Source organism: Callorhinus ursinus, unplaced genomic scaffold (assembly GCF_003265705.2).
Source record: "Callorhinus ursinus isolate GAN/ISIS: 27379988/994484 unplaced genomic scaffold, GSC_fseal_2.0 scaffold20, whole genome shotgun sequence".
Taxonomy (NCBI): domain Eukaryota; kingdom Metazoa; phylum Chordata; class Mammalia; order Carnivora; family Otariidae; genus Callorhinus; species Callorhinus ursinus.
The window spans coordinates 24,125,031-24,147,708 of NW_027397082.1; the positions used below are offsets into that span (position 1 = coordinate 24,125,031).

Below are 22,678 nucleotides of genomic sequence, written 5' to 3' on the forward strand. Positions count from 1 at the left end.
GTGCCTGGGTGGCTCAGTTGGTTAAGCTTCTGCCTTTGGCTCAGGTCATGATCCCAGGGTCCTGGGATGGAGCCCTGTGTTGAGCTCCTTGCTCAGCAGGGAGTCTGCTTGTACCTCTCTCTCTGCCCCTCACCCTCCTCCTCTCTCTCTCTCAAATAAATAAAATCTTAAAAAAAAAAAAAATAGCGGCGCCTGGGTGGCTCAGTCATTAAGTGTCTGCCTTCGGCTCAGGTCATGATCCCAGGGTCCTGGGATCGAGTCCCGCATCGGGCTCCCTGCTCAGCGGAGAGCCTGCTTCTCCCTCTCCCTCTGCTGCTGCTCCCCCTGCTTGTGCTCTCTCTCTCTCTCTCTCTCTCACTATTTCTCTCTCTGTGTCAAGTAAATAAATAAAATCTTTTAAAAAAAGATATTTTTATATGACCTCCTTCTTGTGAATTATCTTGTGGCTCTTATTTGGAGAATAATGTAAATAGAATACGTGGGGGAAATTAATAAATGGACTGGATTAGATAGCTTCATTTGGGGAAACAATAAATTATAGGCATGTGGAGTTTACAGTGATGATGACATGTCCAGGGATTTCCTATGCCTAAAAGACTCCCAGCAGTCAACCCTTCTCAATCATTTTAAAACAGTCAACTTAAGATTTATATGAAAATTGTGCTCTAACTTTTAACTTGTTTTAGCATCTCCCTGTGATCCTACGTTGCTTCTGGGCTGTGTTCCGTGCAATGTCATCTGCTCCATTATTTTCCAGAATCGTTTTGAGTATGATGATAAAACATTCTTAACCTTGTTGGAATATTTTCATGAAAACTTCCTAATTTCAAGCAGCTCCTGGATACAGGTAAGGTCAAGTTTCTCTGAAATGGGAAATAATTTTCTAACTAATCTATTGTTCATGCTTACCTCATCCCTTTGTCCTGTTTCCAAGTGGCTACAGTTAGGTTTATCAAACTATCATTTGCAACCAATTAGTGAGTTATCAAATCAATTTAATGTATTGAAATGAAGTTTAGAACATGAAATATAGTGGGGTGCCTGGATGGCTCATGCACCACTCATATGACTGGTGATTTCGGCTCAGGTCATGATCCCCTCCCCCCCCGCCCGATGAGGGGATCGAGCCCCTCATCAGGGTCCCTGCTCAGCAGGGAGTCTGCTTGAGATTCTCTCTTACCCTCTCCCTCTTCCCCTCCCCACTGTGCTCACTCGCTCTCTGTCCCTCTCTCTATAATAAATCTTTAAAAGCTTATTTTAAAAACCATGAAATATAGTAATGGAGAAATGTGGTATAGTGCATCAATTATAGCAAGGTATTTTTTTGAGAAACCATTTTATATCCATAGATGAAGAGGGTGATGATGTAAAATGTGTTTTTTACTATAGCACACTGTCAGAAAACCTATGTTGTATGATCATTAAGAACTTAAATTATGTGTGGACCATAAGGTCATGATGTGTTCCACCTGGAAAGGACTCTAGAGAACAAGGAGTCTACTCATTTTTTGGAACAGGAAACTATCACCCAGAGATATTAAGCATATTTTCCAAAGACAAAGAAATCCTAGCCAAGACAAGGAATGAGCAAGACCTAGAGTCTAGATTTCTCTGTTCTCTCTGTAGTTTGATACAAACTACTGGCCTGAAAATTGCTTCAGTGCCTATCAAGGGCACTAAGTCATGAGGTGCTATCTAAAGTAGAGTCAGTAAATTCTAGGACTGGCCTTGGGCAGATGTAAAAGGGCAATATGCATATTCCTGAGGGTATAAAAATCCCTAAATAAGCTAAGTAATGTGGGCATTTCTTTAACTTTTCTGATGTAGTTTCTTCATTACAAAAAAACTTTTTAGGTCACTCTAGAAAAATGTGAAGGTAAACTGGGGTGAACACTACGTTCTAGCTCTATTACTAGACTGATGTCTTACAATGGTTGACTGACCTTTCTGAACCTCAATATTCTCCTTTGGGAAAAGATGGTATGCTCCTGGATTCCTTCATAGAGTTATGGCTAGGAAATAAAGTTAAATGGTTTTGAAATTGCTTTGTGACTTGTGCATACTGTAACTCCAGACATCTTGTCAGTTCCCTCTCCTTCAAATTCCAAGTGTGTTCTAGTGCACGAAGCGTGTCTTACTCACCTTTATCTACTCAGAATATAACTAAGTGTCTGATACATAACATGGGCCCATAAAACTTTGCTGAGTGAATTAATGAATGATTCTTTCCTCTTTCAGCTCTACAATGCTTTCCCTCTTTTAATACACTACCTTCCAGGAAGTCATCATGTGTTATTTAAAAACATTGCTAACCAATTTAAGTTTCTTATGGAAAAAATAAAAGAACACCAAGAATCCCTGGACTTCAGTAACCCTCGGGACTTTATTGACTACTTCCTGATCAAAATAGAAAAGGTATAGTGTGACCCTTTATCTTTGTGGGTGGTGTGATTCGTGGATTAGCTTTGTTCTTCCCAGTGAAACTGGGATATTAAAACAAATGGTCCTTCTGAAAGATGTATTAATTGCTTGTGTAACCTCTTATTTGTGCACACCATATTGGGTATCTTGAGATATTTCTAAATTCTCACTGAAAATGACTTTGCGGGTTTTACATTTATCATGTTAAATAAAGCTGGTTCTTTATTTGGGGGCAGATTGAAATACACACACAAATTCAAGATTAATGATAACAGATCATCCTTCATCAAAAAAGTTCAGCAATGGGAAGATGTAACAAAATGAGGGGACACAGGAACAGACAGGAATCTGTCTGCAAAGGCACTAGGAAATCTTCACAGATGAGGTAGATTTTGAAGAAACTATAGCTTAGATGAACAGAGACAACAAAGTAGGCCCAGGGAACGAGAAGTGCAAGTGATCAAGAGGGTGGAATTTTCTGAGAGGTAATCTTGATTGTAACTGAGGAACTGGGTGTAATGACTGATGCGTGGGAATAGTGATGCATTTTGTGTGTGTGGGGGGTGGTTCTGGAGGCTTGAATGAGAAAATTAGACATTATAAAATAGGCAGTAAATGCTAGAATTGACAGTAGCAGTGAGGACTTGATAAAAATTGTTTCAAAGAAATGGTAGAGAAACTGATCGACTTGAGGGGAATGAGAAAGTGAAGAATCAGAAAGGACCTGTTGGAACTTTATAACTCTGATTATATTTTGACTGTTGGACAGAACCCTAACAACTATCTAACTTGACCTTCAGCTGTAGCACTTACACCAAATAACAATGTCATATTGAGTTAAGTTACCTCTGAGGCTCTTTTATTTATCAAGTAATTGTAACACATCATTTCTAGGAAAAACACAATAAACAGACTGAATTTACCATGGACAACTTGATCATTACCATATGGGATGTGTTTGGTGCAGGAACAGAGACAGTAAGCACCACCCTGAGATATGGACTCCTGATGCTGCTGAAGTACCCAGAGGTCACAGGTATGGTCACAGGTGTTGGGCAGGGTGCAATTCCAGGTAGAAATTGGCTGGTGACACTGACAACTATCCCACCCTTCACCTGCCCAGACAGCGCACAGAAAAAATTTCCTTCATTCGTACATCTTCCCGTCATTGGATAAATTAGATACAAATTAGTTTAGAGTACAAAAAGATAATGAAATATTTAAACAGCAGCAGAGATTTGAAGGGCAGAGCTCACTGTTTCCTCTGCTATGGTGGAATGTCCCTGATCTGCGTTGGGACAGATGCAATAATAAGCAGAGTTGTCTTAGGATCTAGAAGAATTGGCCTTCTGCTTTCTCTAAAAGGATATCACTTGATATGCCTTCCATGTCCAGATAAATATATTTTTGTCAGAGGAAATTTCTACTGAAATGCATTTGCAGTGTAAGGATCGATTCAACAAAAATGACAGTCTTGCTTTATCAAAGAGTCTCAATCCCTAAATAAAAAGGGTTACATACAAATACATTCTTTTCAAATATACCCATTTGGGCATATAAATTCTTCCTCACAAGTATAATTTCTCTTGCAAATACAGCCTTTCCACTTTTCCTCCTCTTTTTTTCTTGAGTGCTCATCCAAGGGGATATTTCCTTCACTACCAGGTCATGTTCTGTGCTTTGGCACATAGAGACACTTTTAATACAATTAAATCTCAGGAAGCTTATCTCCATGATGTCAGCACTAGATTATTCTTTGTTTAAGGTCCTCCTCCCCTCCCAGTCTAAATAAGAAGTGCTTTCCAAATGGTGGGATCTAGAAGCACAGCTTCAGAATTCCTTTCCTCTCACACATTGTGGGATCTAATGGCACTGTGTCTCCTTCACGCGACACAGACTCTTTCAGCCAAATAACTTCCCTCTTATTAGACCTATGTTGATTATGACCACAAACACTGTATGACATTTTTTTCCAGACCTGTAAATCTTGTGTACATAGCAAAAGTCCTTTTTGTGTCCTGGTTCCCCATTGCTTCCATGTTCATTTTTTCTTGCATCATATCCATTTATATTTTCCTTTTCTTTCTTCCCATTTTCATTCCTTACTGGGCCATTCTCTACGCATTCTGATTTTATAAGTCAGTTCCTAACCACTTTACATAATCACTCTCTTCTAGATAAAAATCCAGCTTCTCAACCTGGAAAGGTGAAGTTTAAAACTTCTCTAAAATTCCTAAGTCTTCCTGACAGCTATCAAACCACAGAGTTATCACATGCTCCCTTACCAAAGACACATTCTTCAGGTAGTAGATCAACACCATTTGACCAAAGTAGCAACCTGGTACTGGCTATAGTAGACAAACTACAGTGGCTTCAGATTCTGACTTTACTAGTAAGTAGCTGTGTGACCTCAGACTCATGACTACCTCTCCGCATATCTTGCTTGGTCCATCATCTGTTTAGGAGAGATGATACTTCCTAACATTCACAGAATCTTTCCCTCATAGGAGAAAGTTAATAAATGTTTGTTTTAACTAATGAATAGTTCTACTAAAACTGCATATTTTTTTACAGGATACATTTTGCAAATAAAGGACGAATATAATTTGCTAATACAAATTACTTTCAGTGATCTTATTCAATTGCTAAGATTGCGGGTTTGGGAATAAGAAGGACCACATAACACCTGGGTGTCCTTAAGAAAGATACTTACTTTTATGGACCTGCTTTCTCGTTTTTAAGACAAATAATACCCAACACATAGAACTATTTTGAGGAATTATAAAGTAATGTAATACATTGTACAGCATGCCTGTCATGTTTTGCATTCTAAATAAATGTTAACTTCTGGGTCCTATGTGCTGAGTCAAACATTTTATTCCGTTGTTCTACTTATTAAGAATTTATTGCACTGGGTAGTTCTTACCCTCTTGGAACTTAACATTTTTCTTTTAAAGATTTTATTTATTTATTTGACAGAGAGAGACACAGCGAGAGAGGGAACACAAGCTGGGGGAGTGGGAGAGGGAGAAGCAGGCTTCCCGCCGAGCAGGGAGCCCGATGCGGGGCTCGATCCCAGGACCCTGGGATCATGACCTGAGCCGAAGGCAGATGCTTAACCGACTGAGCCACCCAGGCACCCCTGGAACTTAACATTTTTTTAAAAATATTTTATTTATGGGGCCTGGGTGGCTCAGTCGGTTAAGCGTCTGCCTTTGGATCGGGTCATGATCCCAGAGTCCTGGGATCGAGTCCCGCGTCCGGCTCCCTGCTGGGCGAAGAGCCTGTTTTCCCTCTGCCTGCTGCTCCCCCTGCTTGTGCTCTCTTTCTCCCTACAAATAAATAAAACCTTAAAAAAATATTTATTTGTTTGAGAGAGAGAGCAACACAGAGAGCATGAGGGGGTGAAGGGCAGAGGAAGAAGCAGGGAGCCCGATGTGGGGTTCAGTCCCCAGACTCCGGGATCATCACCTGAGTCCAAGGCAGACATTTATCAGACTGAGCCACCCAGGCACCCGGAACTTACATATTTAAAACAAAAACTGGCATACACAAAGTGGTCAAACAGCATGGTCTGTGGTGAGCTTTCAAGACCCCAGATCCCTGAGTTTATCAAACAAAGTACTCAAAATAGAGAATCAAAGTTGAATTTCATGGTACAATTATGTTTTATATGTACATATATTTAAGTCTCTAATGAGATACCAATTTGACTAAGAAACAAATTTCTTTTTTTTTTCTTTCCCTGTGGTAGTAGCCATATATGATTTCCCCCTCTCCCAATCTCCTTCCACAATGGAACCATGATTAAGATCAAATCAAGGGGCACCTGGGTGACTCGGTCAGTTAAGCGTCCTACTCATGGTTTCTGCTCTTGTCATAATCTTGGGGTCGTGAGATTGGGTCTCCCGCCAGGCTCTGCACTCAATTCGGAGTTGGCTTGAGGTACTTTCCTCCTCCCTCTGCCCCTCCCTTCCGACTCTCTCGCTTTAGAATAAATAAATAAAATCTTTCAACAACAACAAAGGTCAAAAAAGGTCAGACCTTTCCATTTCACGTAAATTCTGATTCCTATCCTGCCAGCTAAAGTCCAGGAAGAGATTCACCATGTGGTTGGCAGACATCGAAGCCCCTGCATGCAGGACAGGAGCTGCATGCCCTACACAGATGCTGTGGTACACGAGATCCAGAGATACATTAACCTCATCCCCAACAGTCTCCCACATGCAGTGACTCAGGATATTAAGTTCAGAGAATACCTTATTCCCAAGGTGAGAGATATTTCATCTCTACTACTCCTTAAGAATTTTGCTTTTACTTCTTATTTTTATTTATATATTTTTAGTTTTGAGAGAGAGAGAAAGCAAGGGGGGGGAGGGGCCGAGGAAGAAGGATAGAGAATCTCAAGCAGGCTCCATGCCCAGCCCAAGCCCATCCAGGGTCTCCATCTCATGACCCTGAGATCATGACCTGAGCCCAAATCAGGAGTTGGAGGCTTACCTGACTGAGCCATCTAGGTGCCCCCTCCTTAAGAATCCTAGGTTATCAAGCATCACAACAGTAGGATTATAGATTACCTAACCATCTACAGATATGGCACATTCATAGCCCAGGCATCTTACCCTCTGACCACATGCTCCTTTCCTTTTACTTTGTTGATACAATTTTATAAATCATAGTGCTTAGACTCCCACAGGATTTTCTTCACAGTATTCATTGACAAGACCGCTTACTGCCTATGTTTTCTTCTGGGATTTTTGGTTTTAGTTCTTATGTTCAATTATTTAATTCATTTTGTGTTCATTTTTGTGGCTGTTGTAAGTTAGGGTCTGGTTTTTCCAACACCCTTTATTGAAGAGACTGTCTTTTCTTGATTGTATATCTTGGTGCCTTTGTTAGAAAGTAATTGGCCTTCTATGCATGGGTTTATTCCTGGGCTCTCTACTCTGTTTCATTTTATGTGTCTGTTTTATACCAATATCATGCTGTTTTAATGACTGTTGCTTTGTAATACGGCTTGAAATCAGGAAGTGTGATGCCTCCAGCTTTGCTTTTTCTCAAGATTGCTTTGGCTATTTAGGATCCCTTGTCATTCTACAGAAATTTTAGGATGGTTTGTTTCATTTCTGTGAAAATGCCATAGGAATCTTGATAGGGATTACATTGAATCTATAGATGGCTTTGGATGGTGTAGACATTTTAACAATATTAATTTTCTCAAACTGTGGGCACAAAATATCTTTCCATTTATTATGTGTCTTCTTCCATTTCTTTTATCAGTGTCATAGTTTCCAGTGTACTGATCTTTTACCTCATTGGTTAAATCTATTACTAGAATTTTTTATACCAATGTGAATGGGATGGTTTTCTTAATTTCTTTTATAGTTTATAATTAATGTGTAGAAATGCAACAGATTTTTATATATTCATTTTTATCCTGAATTCACTTATTCTAACAATTTGGGTGGAGTCTTTAGGGATTTTTAAAATCTACAATATCATGTCATCTTCAAATAGTGACAATTCTGCTGCTTTTCCTATTTGAGTACCTTTTATTTCTTTTTCTTGCCAAGTGCTTGGACTAGGACTTCTAATACCATGTAGAATAAAAGTGGTGAGAGTGGACATCCTTCTTTTGCTCCTGATCCTAGAGGAAAAGCTGAAGCTTTTCCCCACTGAGGATGATGTTAGCTGTGGACTTATCATATATGGCCTTTTTTATGTCAAGGTACATAATCTCTATATCTACTCTATATCTACTTTGTTGAGCATTTTTATCATAAATGAATGTTGGATTTTGCCAGATGCTCTTTTCTGCATCTACTGAGATGATCATATGATTTTTAGCCTTCATTTTTTAATGTCTAGCACAATGATTTGGGGATGTGGAACCATCCTTGCATCCCTGGAATAAATCCCGCTTGATTATGGTATATGATCCTTTTATTGTACTGTTCGATTCAGTTTGCGAAGATTTTGTTGCAAATATGTACACCTTTGTCCATCAGAGATATTGGCCTTTAAGTTTCTTTTCTTGTGGTGTCCTTGTGTGGTTTTAGTATTAGGATTATGCTGCCCTCGCAAAATGAATTTGGAAGTGTTCCCTCCTCTTCTATTTTATAGTTGAGAAGGATTGGTATTCGTTCCTCTTTAAATGTTTGATAGAATTCACCAGGGAAGCCATATGTCCAGGAATATTGTCTTTTGAGAGAGGTTATTTATTTATTTATTTATTTATTTATTTATTTATTTATAAGATTTTTATTTATATACTTGAGAGAGAGAGCAACCAGCAGGAGAAGAGGCAGAGGGAGAGGGATAAGCAGACTCTCTGCTGCGCAGGGAGCGTGATGTGGGGCTCGATCCCAGGACCCTGGGATCATTACCTGAGCTGAAGGCAGGTGCTTAACTGACTAAGCCACCCAGGCGCCCTGAGAGAGTTTTAATTAGTGATTCAATCTGAGTAATTGGTCTCTTCACATTTTCTATTTCTTCATGATTGAGTCTTTGTATGTTGTATGTTTTTAGGAATTTAACCATATCTTCTAGGTTGTCCAATTTTATTTAAAAATTTTATTATTTTGAGAGAGAGAGCACCAGTGCACAGGGGGAGAGTGAGAGAGAGAAGCAGGCTCCCCACTGAGCAGGGAGCCCGACATGGGGCTCGATCCCAGGACCGTGAGATCATGACCTGAGCCAAAGGCAGATGCTTAACCAACTGAGCCACCCAGGGGCCCCATAGGTTGTCCAATTTTTTGGTGTATAATTGTCCATTATGATCTCTGATGATCTCTTGTATTTCTGTGGTATCACTTGTAATGTCTACTTCATTTCTGATTTTGAGTCCTGTCTTTTTTCTTGGTGAGTCTTGCTAAAGGTTTATCCATTTTGCTTATCTTTCTTTTCAACAAACAAGCTTAGTTTTATTGACCTTTTCTTTTTTTTTTTTTTTAAGATTTTATTTATTTATTTGACAGAGAGACACAGTGAGAGAGGGAATGCAAGCAGGGGGAGTGGGAGAGGGAGAAGCAGGCTTCCCGCGGAGCAGGGAGCCCAGTGTGGGGCTCCATCCCAGGACCCTGGGATCACGACGAGCTGAAGGCAGACCCTTAACAATTGAGCCACCCAGGCGCCCCTCATTGACCTTTTCTGTTGTCTTTTTAGTTTCTGTTTCATTTATTTTGACCATGGTATTTGTTATTTCCCTACTTGTCCTAACTTTGGGCTTCATTTGTTCTTTTTCTAGTTCCTTGAGGCATAAAGTTAGGTTGTTTGAGATTTTTTATTTCTTCATCTAGGCATTTATTGTTCTAACTTTCCTCTTTGAACCGCTTTTCCTGCATCCCATAAGTGTTGGTATGTTATGTTTCCATTTTCATTTCTCTCAAGGTATTTTTTCTTTTTTGATTTCTTCTTTGACTCATTGGTTGTTCAGTAGCATGTTTTTTAAACTCCACATACCTGTGAATTTTTCAGTTTTGTTTTTCTAGATTCATACCACTGTGATCAGGAAATATGCTTGATACGATTTTTTTTAAGATTTTATTTTTAAGTAATTTTGACACCCAGCATGGAGCTTGAACTCACAACCCCAAGATCAAAAGTCACATGCTCTGCCAACTGATCCAGCATGGTGCCCCAGGTCCATCTGATTTTAATCTTCTGTAATTTTTTAATGCTTATTTTGTGCCTTAATGTATTATCCATCCTGAGAAATAGTCCACGTGTGCTTGAGAAGAATGTGTACTCTGTTGCTTTTGGATGGACTGTTCTGTATCTCTTAAATACACAGACTCATACACTCATATGCTTTGAAGTTCTTATGTGATAATTCTAACATTTAGGATACTATGGGGTCTGCTTTTTCACATGTTTAAAAATCACGTGCTTGGGCTGCCTAGCTTGCTTAGTCAGTGGAGTGTACGACTCTTGATTTTAGGGTTGTGAATCAAACCCCACACTGGGGGTGGAGCCTACTTAAAAAAATAATTTATTATACGCTGAACATTTTGAATGATGCCTTGTGGGGAGTCTGATGATGCTGACTTCCCCTACAGGGCATTGACTTTTATTTTGGCAGGTAGCTAAATTACTGACAGATGCTTTTCAGTCTGTTGGACTTCCTATAGTTCTTTCATTGTGAATTAGTTTCACTTTTGAATTTAGTCTTTGTGCATGGCCCTTAGTCCAGTGTGTGTTCCTTAATCCAACAATTTACAAGTTTGGGGCTCACCACGAAAAAATCTGAGGTGCCAAGAAAGTTCTCTCCACCCTAGCTGGATTGGAACCTCAACTCCTCTATCACTTATCATCTGATACCCACCTTCAATTCTCGAGCAGTCATACTCTGATAGGTTCCATTGAGTTTCCTCCTGTATGTGTGTCACCCAACCCCTAACCACGGACTTCTAGAGAATAGTTTTGTATACTTTTGAGATCCTCTCTATTTATAGAATCCTCCTGGTATCCTTCCTCATGAATTCGAGATGCCAATTTTTTTTTTTTTACCTCTGTCTTCTTAGCTCAAAAAGAGTAGCACTTTGCTTGGCCTTCACGTCCCTGAACTCTAGGAAGAAAGTGACCTTTCTGCAGTGAGAACTACATCATGTATTTGGAAAGGCCAGACAGTACACGAGAAAGCATCCAGACAGATTTAGATCTGAATTTTTTCTCTGCTATGTAATAAATATATGACCTCTATTAAGAGCCCAAGATTGTGAATGAAGTCATTATCATAACAGTAAAAAATTTCTCTTTTTGGAGCATTTTTGTGTGGTAATTATTTTTGGTTTTGTTTTTTTGAGAGAGAGAGAGCATGTGAGCAGGGGAGATGGGCAGAGTGGGATAGAGAATGTTTTAAAGGAATTTATTTATTTATTTATTTATTTATTTAGAGCATGCAAGGAGAAGGAGAGGGAAAGAGAGAATCTCAAGCCGACTCCACGCTGAGCATGGAGCCCAGGGCAGGGCTTAATCTCAGGACGCTGAGATCATGAGTCAAAATCCAGATCAGATCACCAACCGACTGAGCCACCCAGGTGGCCCTAGCATGTGGTAATCTTCGTGCAAAAGTATTTCGTATGTTATCTTATTTTACATCTGCAATGAACTAGTGCAGATGTATCCTTTACATTTTACTAGTAATGAAAATGAGTCATGGAAATGTTAAACAAATAATCTATCATCACAGGGCATAATTTAATAGAAAGATTTGATTGATTTTGAAAACTAAACTCCAAATCATTATGTTACACTGTATCCGTGAGTTTCAGAAAACCCTACTAGAAATCAGAAATGTTCTCTCATTTCCACAAGAATGCACAACAATTCAATTGAAAGAGCACAACAGGAGGAGGGAATACTTATCCTGTTCTCATCTTTTTAAAAAAAATTTTTTTTAAAGTAGCTCTACACCCAGTGTGGACCCATGACCGCGAGACCAAAACTCACATGCTCTATTGATTGAGCCAGCCAGGCGCCCCTGTTTGTCATCCTGATGGGAAGGTGAAGGGTTTTCAAAAATACGGCCACTCAAGTAGAACTTTGAAGACCTCATACTCGGTTCCAAAGAAAATGAGCTGGATTTTCAGTGGCATCAGCTCTTTTAGACAATACCACAATTTATTTGTCAAGAACAATACACTCCAGGGAGTTCCCTTAATTTTCTGAAAAGCAAGTGCTAGTATCAGGCTACCAATTGAAGAGAATGACTTGGGAGTCAGTTAACAGTGCCTTGGACTGGCGTTACAGGATTTATAACCTGTTAGGGTCGGTCATTCGTTTGTTCTGTGAAATGGAGTAAATAAGCTCTTTTTGTGCCTGTCTCCTCATCTATAAAACAAAAGGATTTCAAGCTCCATGACTTTCATTATAATCCAGTTTATCTGTTTTTCTTCGTATCAGGGCACAGCCATAGTAACATCTCTGACTTCTGTCCTGCACGATGACAAAGAGTTTCCCAACCCAGATTGCTTTGATCCTGGCCACTTCCTGGATGAAAGTGGCAACTTTAAGAAGAGTGACTACTTCATGGCCTTCTCAGCAGGCAAGCAAGCTTCATTGTTATTTCTGCACCAGGGGTCAGTGAGATGAGGAAGGGCTTTGCATGGAGGCTACTCGGGGCTGAACAGATTGTCATTTGTATGAGGCTAGAGGCATCATGCCCGAAGCCCAGCTTCTTTCTCATTTGACCGGAGGCTTCCCTTGCCAAGATTGGCCCCAGAACCCACCACTGAGATTCCAAAGAAGGGGCAGAAGGTAGAGTAGATAGATAGAGGGTAAGGGAATGTTGAGTATCTTCCTTCAATTTGTCAGGGTCCTGGGAAGAAACAGGTGGCATACTCAACAAGTCATTCCAGAATGACTGGAATCTAGATAACATTTAAAATTACCAGTCCTTTGGGGGATCAGTGATTAGTTAGTAGGCTTGTGGCTAATGTGTAATCTTTTTTTCCTACCCCCTTAGTTCGGGATGACGTATATACCTCATTTTGCCTGACTGTCTTTGGAATTTCTAGGTTGTGTGGATTCTCTGTACATAGGAAATTAAATTGGATTTCCTTCTGCTAATTTGTCTGGTGTCAATTTGAGTCTTAGTCCAGCTACAAGGACCTTGAAAGGGACAGGAAATTCTTGCTCCCCGGCAAGGTGTGTCCGCTGGACACCTGAGCTCGCTGGACCCTGCTCGCCCCACAAGCTGCTGTAGCTGAGAGATCTGTAGGATATCTGACAGCTGACACATGGTAAGATTTCCTACCGTCAGTCTCTCAGAATTTCTGTCTGCAGAGTCTGATGGAGCGGGAATGGCGACAGTCCTTTTTCTCTCTGTCTGAATTTAGATTAGCAGGAGAAAATACTTGTGGAACTAGTTCCTTGGGCTTCGTGCCTCTTGGTAAATTCGGTAGGGTCCTCTTTGCTGCTGATCTTTTTCCTCCCAGAGATGGTCTTTGTTTGCCTTTGTGTCTTTTATGTCATTTGTCATATGAACTTTGCTATAGGTTAATGGGCATATGAGGGAAAGGCTGTTGCTTAAGGACATCTTGGAAGCCAAAATGGCGAAATTGGCAGACACTGGTAGAACACTTAAAAGCTGTTAGAGCTAGGGCACCTGACTGGTTCAGTCAGTGGAACATGCGACTCTTGATCTCGGGGTTGTGGGTCTGAGCCCCATGTTGGGTGTGGCGATTGCTTAAAAAATAAAAACTTAGAGCACTCACCACCTCCAGAAGGCTCCTATGATAGGATAAGTTGGTCAGAGAACAGGTTGGATTGGCAGGTCACCTGCCAGCCTCAAGAAAACTTGTGTGCAGTGAGGCACATCGGAACACAACATATTATCTCCAAGCCTGTGGCCCAGCCCTCGGGTGTGTGTGGCTCCAAGTGACCCAAGGCTTAATTAAAGCTCTTAATGTGCATATACAAGATAAGATTTTTCCTTTCGTATTGTTCTATGGGCTAAGACTTTGGCTCTATGACCAGTGAGAATATTCTCTTTGGTCTCCACCATCTGGAGGATGCACTTACCAGGGTGTACCTTGGTGGCCAAATACAGTGGGGCTCCAAGTCTCTCTCTCTGTCTGGCCACACCAGCTCTCAAGCTTGTTTGTCGTGAGAGGTCCAGCCCACCGGAACCTTTGTCATGTCAGCCTTCCTTTCTTGTGGGTGCCGGGAAGCCCCACTCCAGGAGTGCTGCCCAGTGTCACAGAGTAGCAGGTCTGTGACTGGAGGCATCTCACTTTTTGCAGTGAACTATTACACCAGTGTTCTTTAGATTGTACAACTTAGAAACATGTGTTTCTTCACAGTACAGTCTTTCAGTAAGGCACAAACTAGGTTTACTAACAGACCCAAATTTATCTTTTGTTTCTCTGTAATAAGACAAAAGGAGAGAAACCTATATTTGCTACTTAATGTTTCATTATTTTATCTCATTTGGAAATGATCTAGATATTCAATGAATTTAGCTTAACATTTAACTTAGCAAAACTTTAAAAATGCAGGTTACCAAAGATTTTGGTAGCTCTTTAAAAGTTTACCTACGGGGCACCTGGGTGGCTCAGTCGTTAGGCCTCTGCTTCTGTTCATGTCATGTACCTACGGGGCACCTGGGTGGCTCAGTTGTTAGGCCTCTGCTTCCGTTCATGTCATGATCCCGGGGTCCTGGGATCGAACACCACATCGGGCTCCCTGCTCCGCGGGAAGCCTATTTCTCCCTCTCCCACTCCACCTGCTTGTGTTCCCTCTCTTGCTGTCTCTCCCTGTCAAATAAATAAATAAAATCTTAAAAAAAAAATAAAGTAAAACTTTACCTACACATGATCCTCACAGTCGTGGGATAGAGCCCCTCATTGGGCTCCAAACTTAGTGTAGGGTCTCCTTCAGATTCTTTCTCCCTCTCCCTCCCCGCTTGTAAACACTCTCTCTCTCTAAAGTAATAAATAAAATCTTTTTTAAAAATAAGATAAAAAGGTATGTAGGCAAACCTTTATTATTATTTACCTTTACTTAATTTACTTGTTCTGAACAGTTCAGTCTATGCACAAAATTTTATGAGGCATTAGACAAAGTCAGTCATCATTTTAAGTTTTGTTTTGTTTTGTTTTCTGAAAAAGTTTGTAAGAGATACCATGAACTTATTTGACTTCCGGTAAATACAGGCAGACTACAAGTTTTATATTTAATCCTGATAACTCTAAAGATATGGCTATTTTAATTAAACCAACAACCTTAAATTAGCTTTAATACTGAGTATCTTCCCTGATCACATAAACTTGAAAAACATTTAGGTTAGTTTCTTTCTGAGATTTAAGAATTTTTTCTTTTTTTAAAGATTTATTTATTTATTTGAGAGAGAACAAGAGAGAGCATGACTGTGTTGAGGGGCAGAGAGAAGGGGAGAAGCAGACTCTCCCGCTGAGCAGGGAGCCCAACTCAGGGCTAGATCCCAGGACCCTGGGATCATGACCTGAGCCGAAGGCAGACGCTTAACCGACTGAGCCACCCCGGCGCCCATCTTTCTGAGTTTTAGAATGCCCAATTCTTATGAGTGCTTGCCTTCAACTAAACGGAGCTCTTTTACCAATTAATTTTGGCAATACCACCTGGAAGTAGAGAAAATACCTCACGTTTGCAACATGGGACACATACAAGCAAGATAGAGATATTCTTATAGCTTTTGTTTTTACTAATATTTGTGGTGAGGACGTTCTAGCCCCAATTCTCAAGTACCTCCCTCTTTTACTTTTTTTAATGAAAAACTTTCCCCTAAAGCTTGTATCTAAAAGAATGGCTCTTATATCCTAGAGATGATAGGGTAGAAAATTTATATCCCAAAGGCACAGAGAAAGCTCCAAGTTTTTTCCAAGTCTGGACATAAGAGGGATTTAAGCAGTTTGTACTTTGAAAAGGCCTCTTCCCACACCACTCCCCCTCTTGTATTTTTTTCAGTCTTGGGTGACTGTGGGCTATGTTCAAAGACATTAGATTTATAATTTCAGGGGGCACCTGGGTGGTTCAGTTGGTGTCCTGCTCTTAATTTTGGCTCAGGTCATGATCTGAGAGTCGTGAGGTTGGGCTCTGCATTGGGAGTGGAACCTACTTAAGATTCTCTCTCTCTCTCTCCCTTTGCTCCTGCCCTCCCCCAACCCTCTTAAAAAAAAAAAAAAGAAAGATTTATAATTTCAAGGGACAGAGAAATAATGTAAAAAATATTTTTATTTCTAAAGTTTCAGGGTAATTGCCATTTAAAATTTACCTTTTTTTTTTAATTACTGGACAGTTTTGTTCCAAATCCTGATCTTTTATAGTATCTATAAACATTTTGAGAGGAATAGGCAAAGTTTGGAGATGGGTAAAGAGAGGTGGGCTTGGACTTGTTTCTTGAGCTGGATTTCTGGTTTGGTAGGGCTTTGGAAGGCAAAGACAGTTGTTTAGAAACAGTTCCCCCAGAGAACTGGATTACAGCCTGAATATCAAGGGACTGGCCCACCTTTTTAACTAAACTTGATTTTTTATATCAGGGAGATTTTTAATTAAAGTGGGGATCAAAAGATTCCTGCCTTTGTAAAGTCTGTATAAAGCATTTTAACAAAAGCCTTCTATCTGGGTACATAATTTAATCTGGGCTTCTGTTAGCCCCTGAATATTGGCCTTTCCCTGATCATTTATAGGTGGGCCTGGGAGAAGTTTTGGTCATGTTTCCTCTCTGAACGGGGGTTGTGACTAGTGATTAATCTTTTAAATTTATCTCTGAATTTGGTAGAATCCTTTGAAAGTAGAGGTTTAAAGGGCTTTATAATTTAAAAGGTCTGCTGCTGTCCAGGGGACACAAATTTCCTTTGCAGTGTCGGCCTAGAATACACACCAACCAAGTGCCATGCCCAAAGCTGGCAGAGCCTGATTACAGAGCCCTGGAAGGTAGGAGCAAAGTGAGCCTTACTGCTTTTGTTAAATTCATTTCCTGGTGTTCAGCATTTACATGAGCAAGCTGTATATTTTGAATCTAGAGATGAGGCTGGAGTGCTCTATGTAAATCCTAAAGGGAAAGGGAAGTTAAAATAGGCAGATGAGCAGATGAGGCTGGAGTTTAGGGGAAATTTATGTTGGATGTGCACATTTATTTCTAATTTCTGTTCTTTCATCTTGTCAAGGGAGTCCCTTAGGCTAGTAATTAAGCTAGAACAATTGAGAGCTCTCTAACAAGAACATTTTTCTTTGGGACGCCTGGTTGGCTCAGTTGGTTAAGCGTCTGCCATCGGCAGGTCACGATCTCAGGGTCCTGGGATTGAGCCCTGTATTGGGATCCCTGCTCAGTGGGGAGTCTGCTTCTCCCTCCCTCACTCCCTCTGCCCCTCCTGACAGCTCATGCTCTCTCTCTCTCAAATAATAAAATCTTTTTTTAAAATAAAGTTTTTCTTCTTTTTTCAAAATTAGCCAACTTAAAGGATACATCATCAGGCCATTGATGAGTAGGATCTGTTATGAGTAACTCTAGTAAGCCTTTTAATGCCTTAGGCATCCAGAGAGAGGGCATAGATGATGCAGCCCTCATGTCCAAAAGTTGATTCCCATAATTAGTCTAAGAAGGCAGAGGCCTTCATTGCAGGTCTCCAGTGAAATCATGAGATGCCTCTAGTCACAGACTCAATAATCTGTGACACTGGGCATGTGCTCCTATAATGGGTCTATCCAGCACTAACAAACAAAGGTTGACAATATAAAGGTTCCCATGGGCTGGGATTTCTCATGACAAACACCCTTGAGAGTTGGTATGGCCAGAGAGACAGACTCAGATCCCCAGTCTTTTTGACTGGCTTCCAAGGTGCAGCCTGGTAAATGCATCCTCCAGATGGTGGACCAAAGAGAATATTCTCACTGGTCACAAAGCCAAGCTCTTGGGACATTGTACAAGACAAAAGGAAAAACCTTATCTGGTTCTCCTTTGGCTAAACCTTAGGTTTCTTGGAGCCACATGAACACCTGAGAGGGATGTGCCACAGGCAGATGTTGGCTATTTTTCCCCGTGTACCTCATTGCACAGAAGTTTTCTTGAGGTTGGCAGGTGAACAAATGTCCATCTAACCTGTTCTGTGACCACCTTATCACAGGAGCTTTCTAGAGGTGGTGAGTGCTCTCATAGCTTTTTTTTTTTTAACTTTTTATTTATTTATTTATTCATGAGAGACGGAGAGAGAGAGAGAGAGAGGCAGAGGGAGAAGCAGGCTCCCAAGGAGCAGGGAGCCTGATGCGGGACTCGATCCCAGGACCCTGGGATCATGACCTGAGCCGAAGGCAGACGCTTAACCATCTGAGCCACCCAGGCGCCCTTGCTCTCATAGCTTTTAAGTGTTCCACCCGTGCCCAATTTTGGAGTTTGATTTCCAAGTTATCCCTTAGCAACAGCCTTTAACCTACAGCAAAATTTATCTAAACAGGTGCCAGTCTGATGAGAACCATGAACTCACCAGTCTGTGGGACTAACTCAAACAGCAGGCTTATAGGGTCTAAGCCTGCTTTCTGCGCGATGGTAATTCCTTTTTATGACAGATGATGTAAAAGAAACAAAGGAGGGACGCCTGGGTGGCTCAGTCGGTTAAGCCTCTGCCTTTGGCTCAGGTCATGATCCCAGGGTCCTGGGATTGAGTCCCACGTCGGGCTTCTTGCTCAGCTGGGGTATGCTTCTCCCCCTGCCTGCCACTCCCTCTGCTTGTTCTCTCTCTCTCTCTCTCTCCATCTGACAAATAAATAAAATCTTTAAAAAAAATTAAAAAAAAGACACAAAGGAAAACAAAGACCTGATCTCTTTCCCCCAAAAACGTACTCTACCAAATTTACCAAGAGTTGCTAAACATAAGGAACTAGTTCCACAAGTATTTTCTCCTGCTAATCTACATTTAGACAGAGAGAAAAAGGACTCTGACCATTCTTGCTCCATCAGACTCCTCAGATTCCAGGAGACTGACATGGTAGGAAATCTTCCCTGCTGCCAGCTATCTGTCAGATGTCCCAAGGCTCTCCAGCTGTAGCCTTGTGTGGGGCAAGCAGTATCCAGTGTGTTAAAGCATACTGGCAATTAGGCCAGCTGTCCAGGAAGAGGAATTTTTCTCTGCCTTTCAGGGTCCTTCCCAGCTGGACTAAAAATCAAATTGACATGGGACAGATTAAGAGGAGAAAATCAAATTTAGTTTCACAGGTATGGGGAATCCACAAACATATGAAATTACAAAGCCAGGCAACATAGACTTCTACCACATCCTGAGCTAAGGAGAAGGGGAGGGGCCTGGGGATTCAAAGGGGGAGGTAGACCATTAGCAGGAAGGTGAGAGGAGATGTTTCAAAAACACAGGTTGCCCTGTTGTGACGAGAAGTTTCATAGATAAGGAAGAATCTTGTTAATTGCTCTTTTCCTGGTACAGGCCGGCAGTTGAAGGAGAGGTAGGGAGGTTTCCTTGAATCTGCTGGGTTTTGGTTGCTTTTAATTCAAAATAATCTTTATGCCAAAGTGGCCCATCCTGGGGCAAGGTGCCCTTGCCCCTACTCATGCACACAAAAATACGTGCTGAGGAAATGAAGGAAACCACATTTCAGTGTAGATAAAAGAAGCTGTGGGTTAGTCTATTAATATATTTTCTCAATCCATATTTATTGAAGCCTCCCTGTGTGCCAGCTCAGAAACAGAATTAAATGAATATTGAATTTATGTGTCGTTTTTAGGAAAGAGAGCTTGTGTTGGAGAAGGCCTGGCCCGCATGGAACTCTTTTTACTACTGACCAACATTTTACAGCATTTCACCTTGAAGCCTCTGGTTGATCCAAAGGACATTGACACCACCCCAGTGGTCAGTGGGTTGGGCACTGTACCACCCTTCTTCAAGCTCTGTTTCGTTCCAGTCTGAAGAAAGGCCAGGCTGCCAGGTTGCAGAGCCATACTCTGGCCTCAGCTGAATATGCCAGATGCTTTCTGGCCTCTGTGTTAGCCACTGTCCACCTCTCCTTTCACGTCAGGGAGGACATTCCTGACCCTGTCTCTTCTCATTGCCCTCATCTTTTAAGATTCAGTTCAGATTTACCCATATGAAACAAAACTCACTGGTACTTTCCAATTCTTTGTGGAGTCCAATTGTGAGATGGTGCTATAGCTCATCTGCAGTGTGTACCAATGCAAGGCACCTTATTAATATATTTTCTTCTATTAAAAATTACAAATTATCGGGGCACCTGGGTGGCTCAGTTGGTTAAGCGACTGCCTTTGGCTCAGGTCATGATCCTGGAGTCCCAGGATCGAGTCCCGCATCGGGCTCCCTGCTCAGTGGGGAGTCTGCTTCTCCCTCTGACCCTCCCCCCCTTGTGCTCTATCTCATTGCTCTCTCAAATAAATAAAATCTTTAAAAAAAAAATTATCCCATGAGTTAAAAAAATTTTTTTAAATATATGATATTCACTCATTTCTTATCCCTATCTCCTGACAGTTTGGCATGTGTATTTTTGTTTTTATCCCTATGATTATTAAAAAATGGGTGGGGTACATGTTTGTGTAGGTATGTATGTACAAATATGTACATGCAGGAAGAAAACGGGATGGTCATTTCAGCCAGAAGCAATAACAGATAAAATACGAATTTGTTGGTCTCTCCAAGGATGCTCTTCCTGTTTTCCCCTGCTGGTTAAACACACAATTGGAGACACACACATACACAAAGAAGGCAAAGACGAGGGAAAGATAATATGTATATATGGTTATATTCGAATATACATGTACAGAAATGTTTTATGTATGTATATATACATATTTCTGTATAATATACCTATGATTTGGTAGTGACATTTATATAATAACATTATAGATATTTTTACAAGTAGTATAAATATAATATCCTGTCACATGTCTCCTTATTCAAGGATATCTAGATGATTTTTGAACTTTTGTTAATATAAAAATCCTACTATATGCATATATCTTTCATTCTTAGGAATAGATGTGAAGTGGCTGCACATATATGTGCACTTTTATTTTTCATAGATACTGAAGCATAACACACACAAAAATTATGTATCTGTTTACTTTTCTATCATGAGTGTAAAAAAAAGGCTATTTGACCAAACACTTGTGTATACTGAGGATTGAATTCTTTGATAGATTTAGTAATTTCTAGCTAAAAATTCATAGATTTTCAAGTAAGAAATCATGTCATCTGTAAACATTTCATTGCAATGACCAGAACTTTCCAGAAATAACATCTATACCTATGTCTGTCTCTGATTTATCATGCACACAAACACACACATGTACACACACGTATATATATATTTGTCACCATGGAAGGCGATGAAAGCTGCAAGGATTTGTTGGGACAAGTAACAGAGGGCTTGGGAAATCCATATTGGGAAGCCTGATATTTGTGTGATTTTACCCTTGAGGTGATTGCTGATTTGAAATCAGGTGCTGAGAGGCTGAAAGGCTAACTATAAAATATCAATTAGGAGCCTTAGAATCTGAAAAGAATTTTTACAAATTCTCTGGGCTAGAAGAAGAAAAGTGAGTTCAGAGCTGGCCAAGTAGAAAGGACCAAGTAAACACCTCAACTTGACTTGAAGTCTGAAGGCCTTGATGAAGATCACCCAAGGATCAAGACTAACCCTGAAGCTGAACCTGCTGACTTCTAGGAAATTGAATCAGTAATCAAAAAACCCAATAAAAAGTCCAGGACCAAATGGCTTCACTGGGTGAATTCTACCAAACATTTAAGAAGAGTTAATACCTAGTCTCAAACTATTTCAAAAAATAGGGGTGCCTGGCTGGCTCAGTCAATAAAACATGCAACTCTTGATCTTGGGGTTATAAGTTTAAGCCCCACATTGGGTGTAAAGTTTACTTTAAAAAAAACACAAAATCTTAAAAAAAAAACTGTTCCAAAAAATTCCAAATTCCAAAATTCCAGATTCAGTCTATGAGGCCAACATTACCCTGTTTGCAAACCCAAAGACACTACAAAAAAACACAAGAACTACAGGCCAATACCCCTGATGAACGTAGGTGTAAGAATCCTCAACAAAATACCAGCAAACTACATTCAACAACACCTTAAAAAGATCATCACCACATTCAAGTGGGATTTATTCCAGGGAGGCAAGGACGGTTCAGTATCTGGAAATCAATCAATGTGATAAACCACATTAACAAAATGAAGGGTAAAAAAATTACATGATCAGGGCGCCTGGGTGGCTCAGTCGGTTAAGCGTCTGACGTCAGCTCAGGTCATGATCCTGGGGTCCTTGGATTGAGTCCTACATCGGGCTCCTTAGTGGGGAACCTGCTTCTTTCTCTGCCTGCAGCTCCTCCTTCTTGTGCTCTCTCTCTGACAAATAAAATCCTAAAAAAAATTACATGATCATCTCAAATTCAGAAGAAGCATTTGACAAATTCAACATCTATTCATGATAAAAGCTCTCAACAAAGTGGGCTTAGAGGGGACATACCTCAACATAACAAAAGCCATATATGGCAAACCCACAGCTAACATCATCCTCAATGGTGAAAAATTTAGAGCTTTTCTTCGAAGATCAGAAAAGAGACAAGCATGCCCACTCTCACCACTTTTATTCAACATAGTACTGGAATTCCTAGCCACAGCAATCAGATAAGAAAAAGGAGGGGGACCCAACCACCCCATCCCTCCCACCCCCAACCATTCCAGTAACACTCAGTTTGTTTCCTGAGATTAAGAATTCCTCATATCCGTGAGGTCATGTGATACATGTT

The 22,678-nt window shown here is 40.6% G+C and overlaps 1 protein-coding gene across 5 annotated transcripts in view; it reads left to right on the top strand.

The window, feature by feature from the left end:
* The window catches only part of LOC112830847 (cytochrome P450 2C21), a 41,949-nt gene extending 21,549 nt beyond the window's left edge, over positions 1-20,400 (top strand). For 2 of the 5 annotated variants that reach the window (XM_025881014.2, XM_025881015.2), the window contains 6 exons: positions 687-847; positions 2,239-2,415; positions 3,316-3,457; positions 6,505-6,692; positions 12,325-12,466; positions 19,633-20,396. In XM_025881014.2, the coding sequence (XP_025736799.1) occupies positions 687-847; positions 2,239-2,415; positions 3,316-3,457; positions 6,505-6,692; positions 12,325-12,466; positions 19,633-19,814 (992 nt within the window). In that variant the 3' untranslated portion in view covers positions 19,815-20,396. Of the gene's footprint in view, positions 1-686; positions 848-2,238; positions 2,416-3,315; positions 3,458-6,504; positions 6,693-11,315; positions 11,476-12,324; positions 12,467-19,632 lie in introns of those variants that run through there. The other 3 variants (XR_012381705.1, XM_025881013.2, XM_073904419.1) reach the window with 3 other exon arrangements.
* The last annotated feature ends 2,278 nt before the right edge of the window (positions 20,401-22,678 follow it).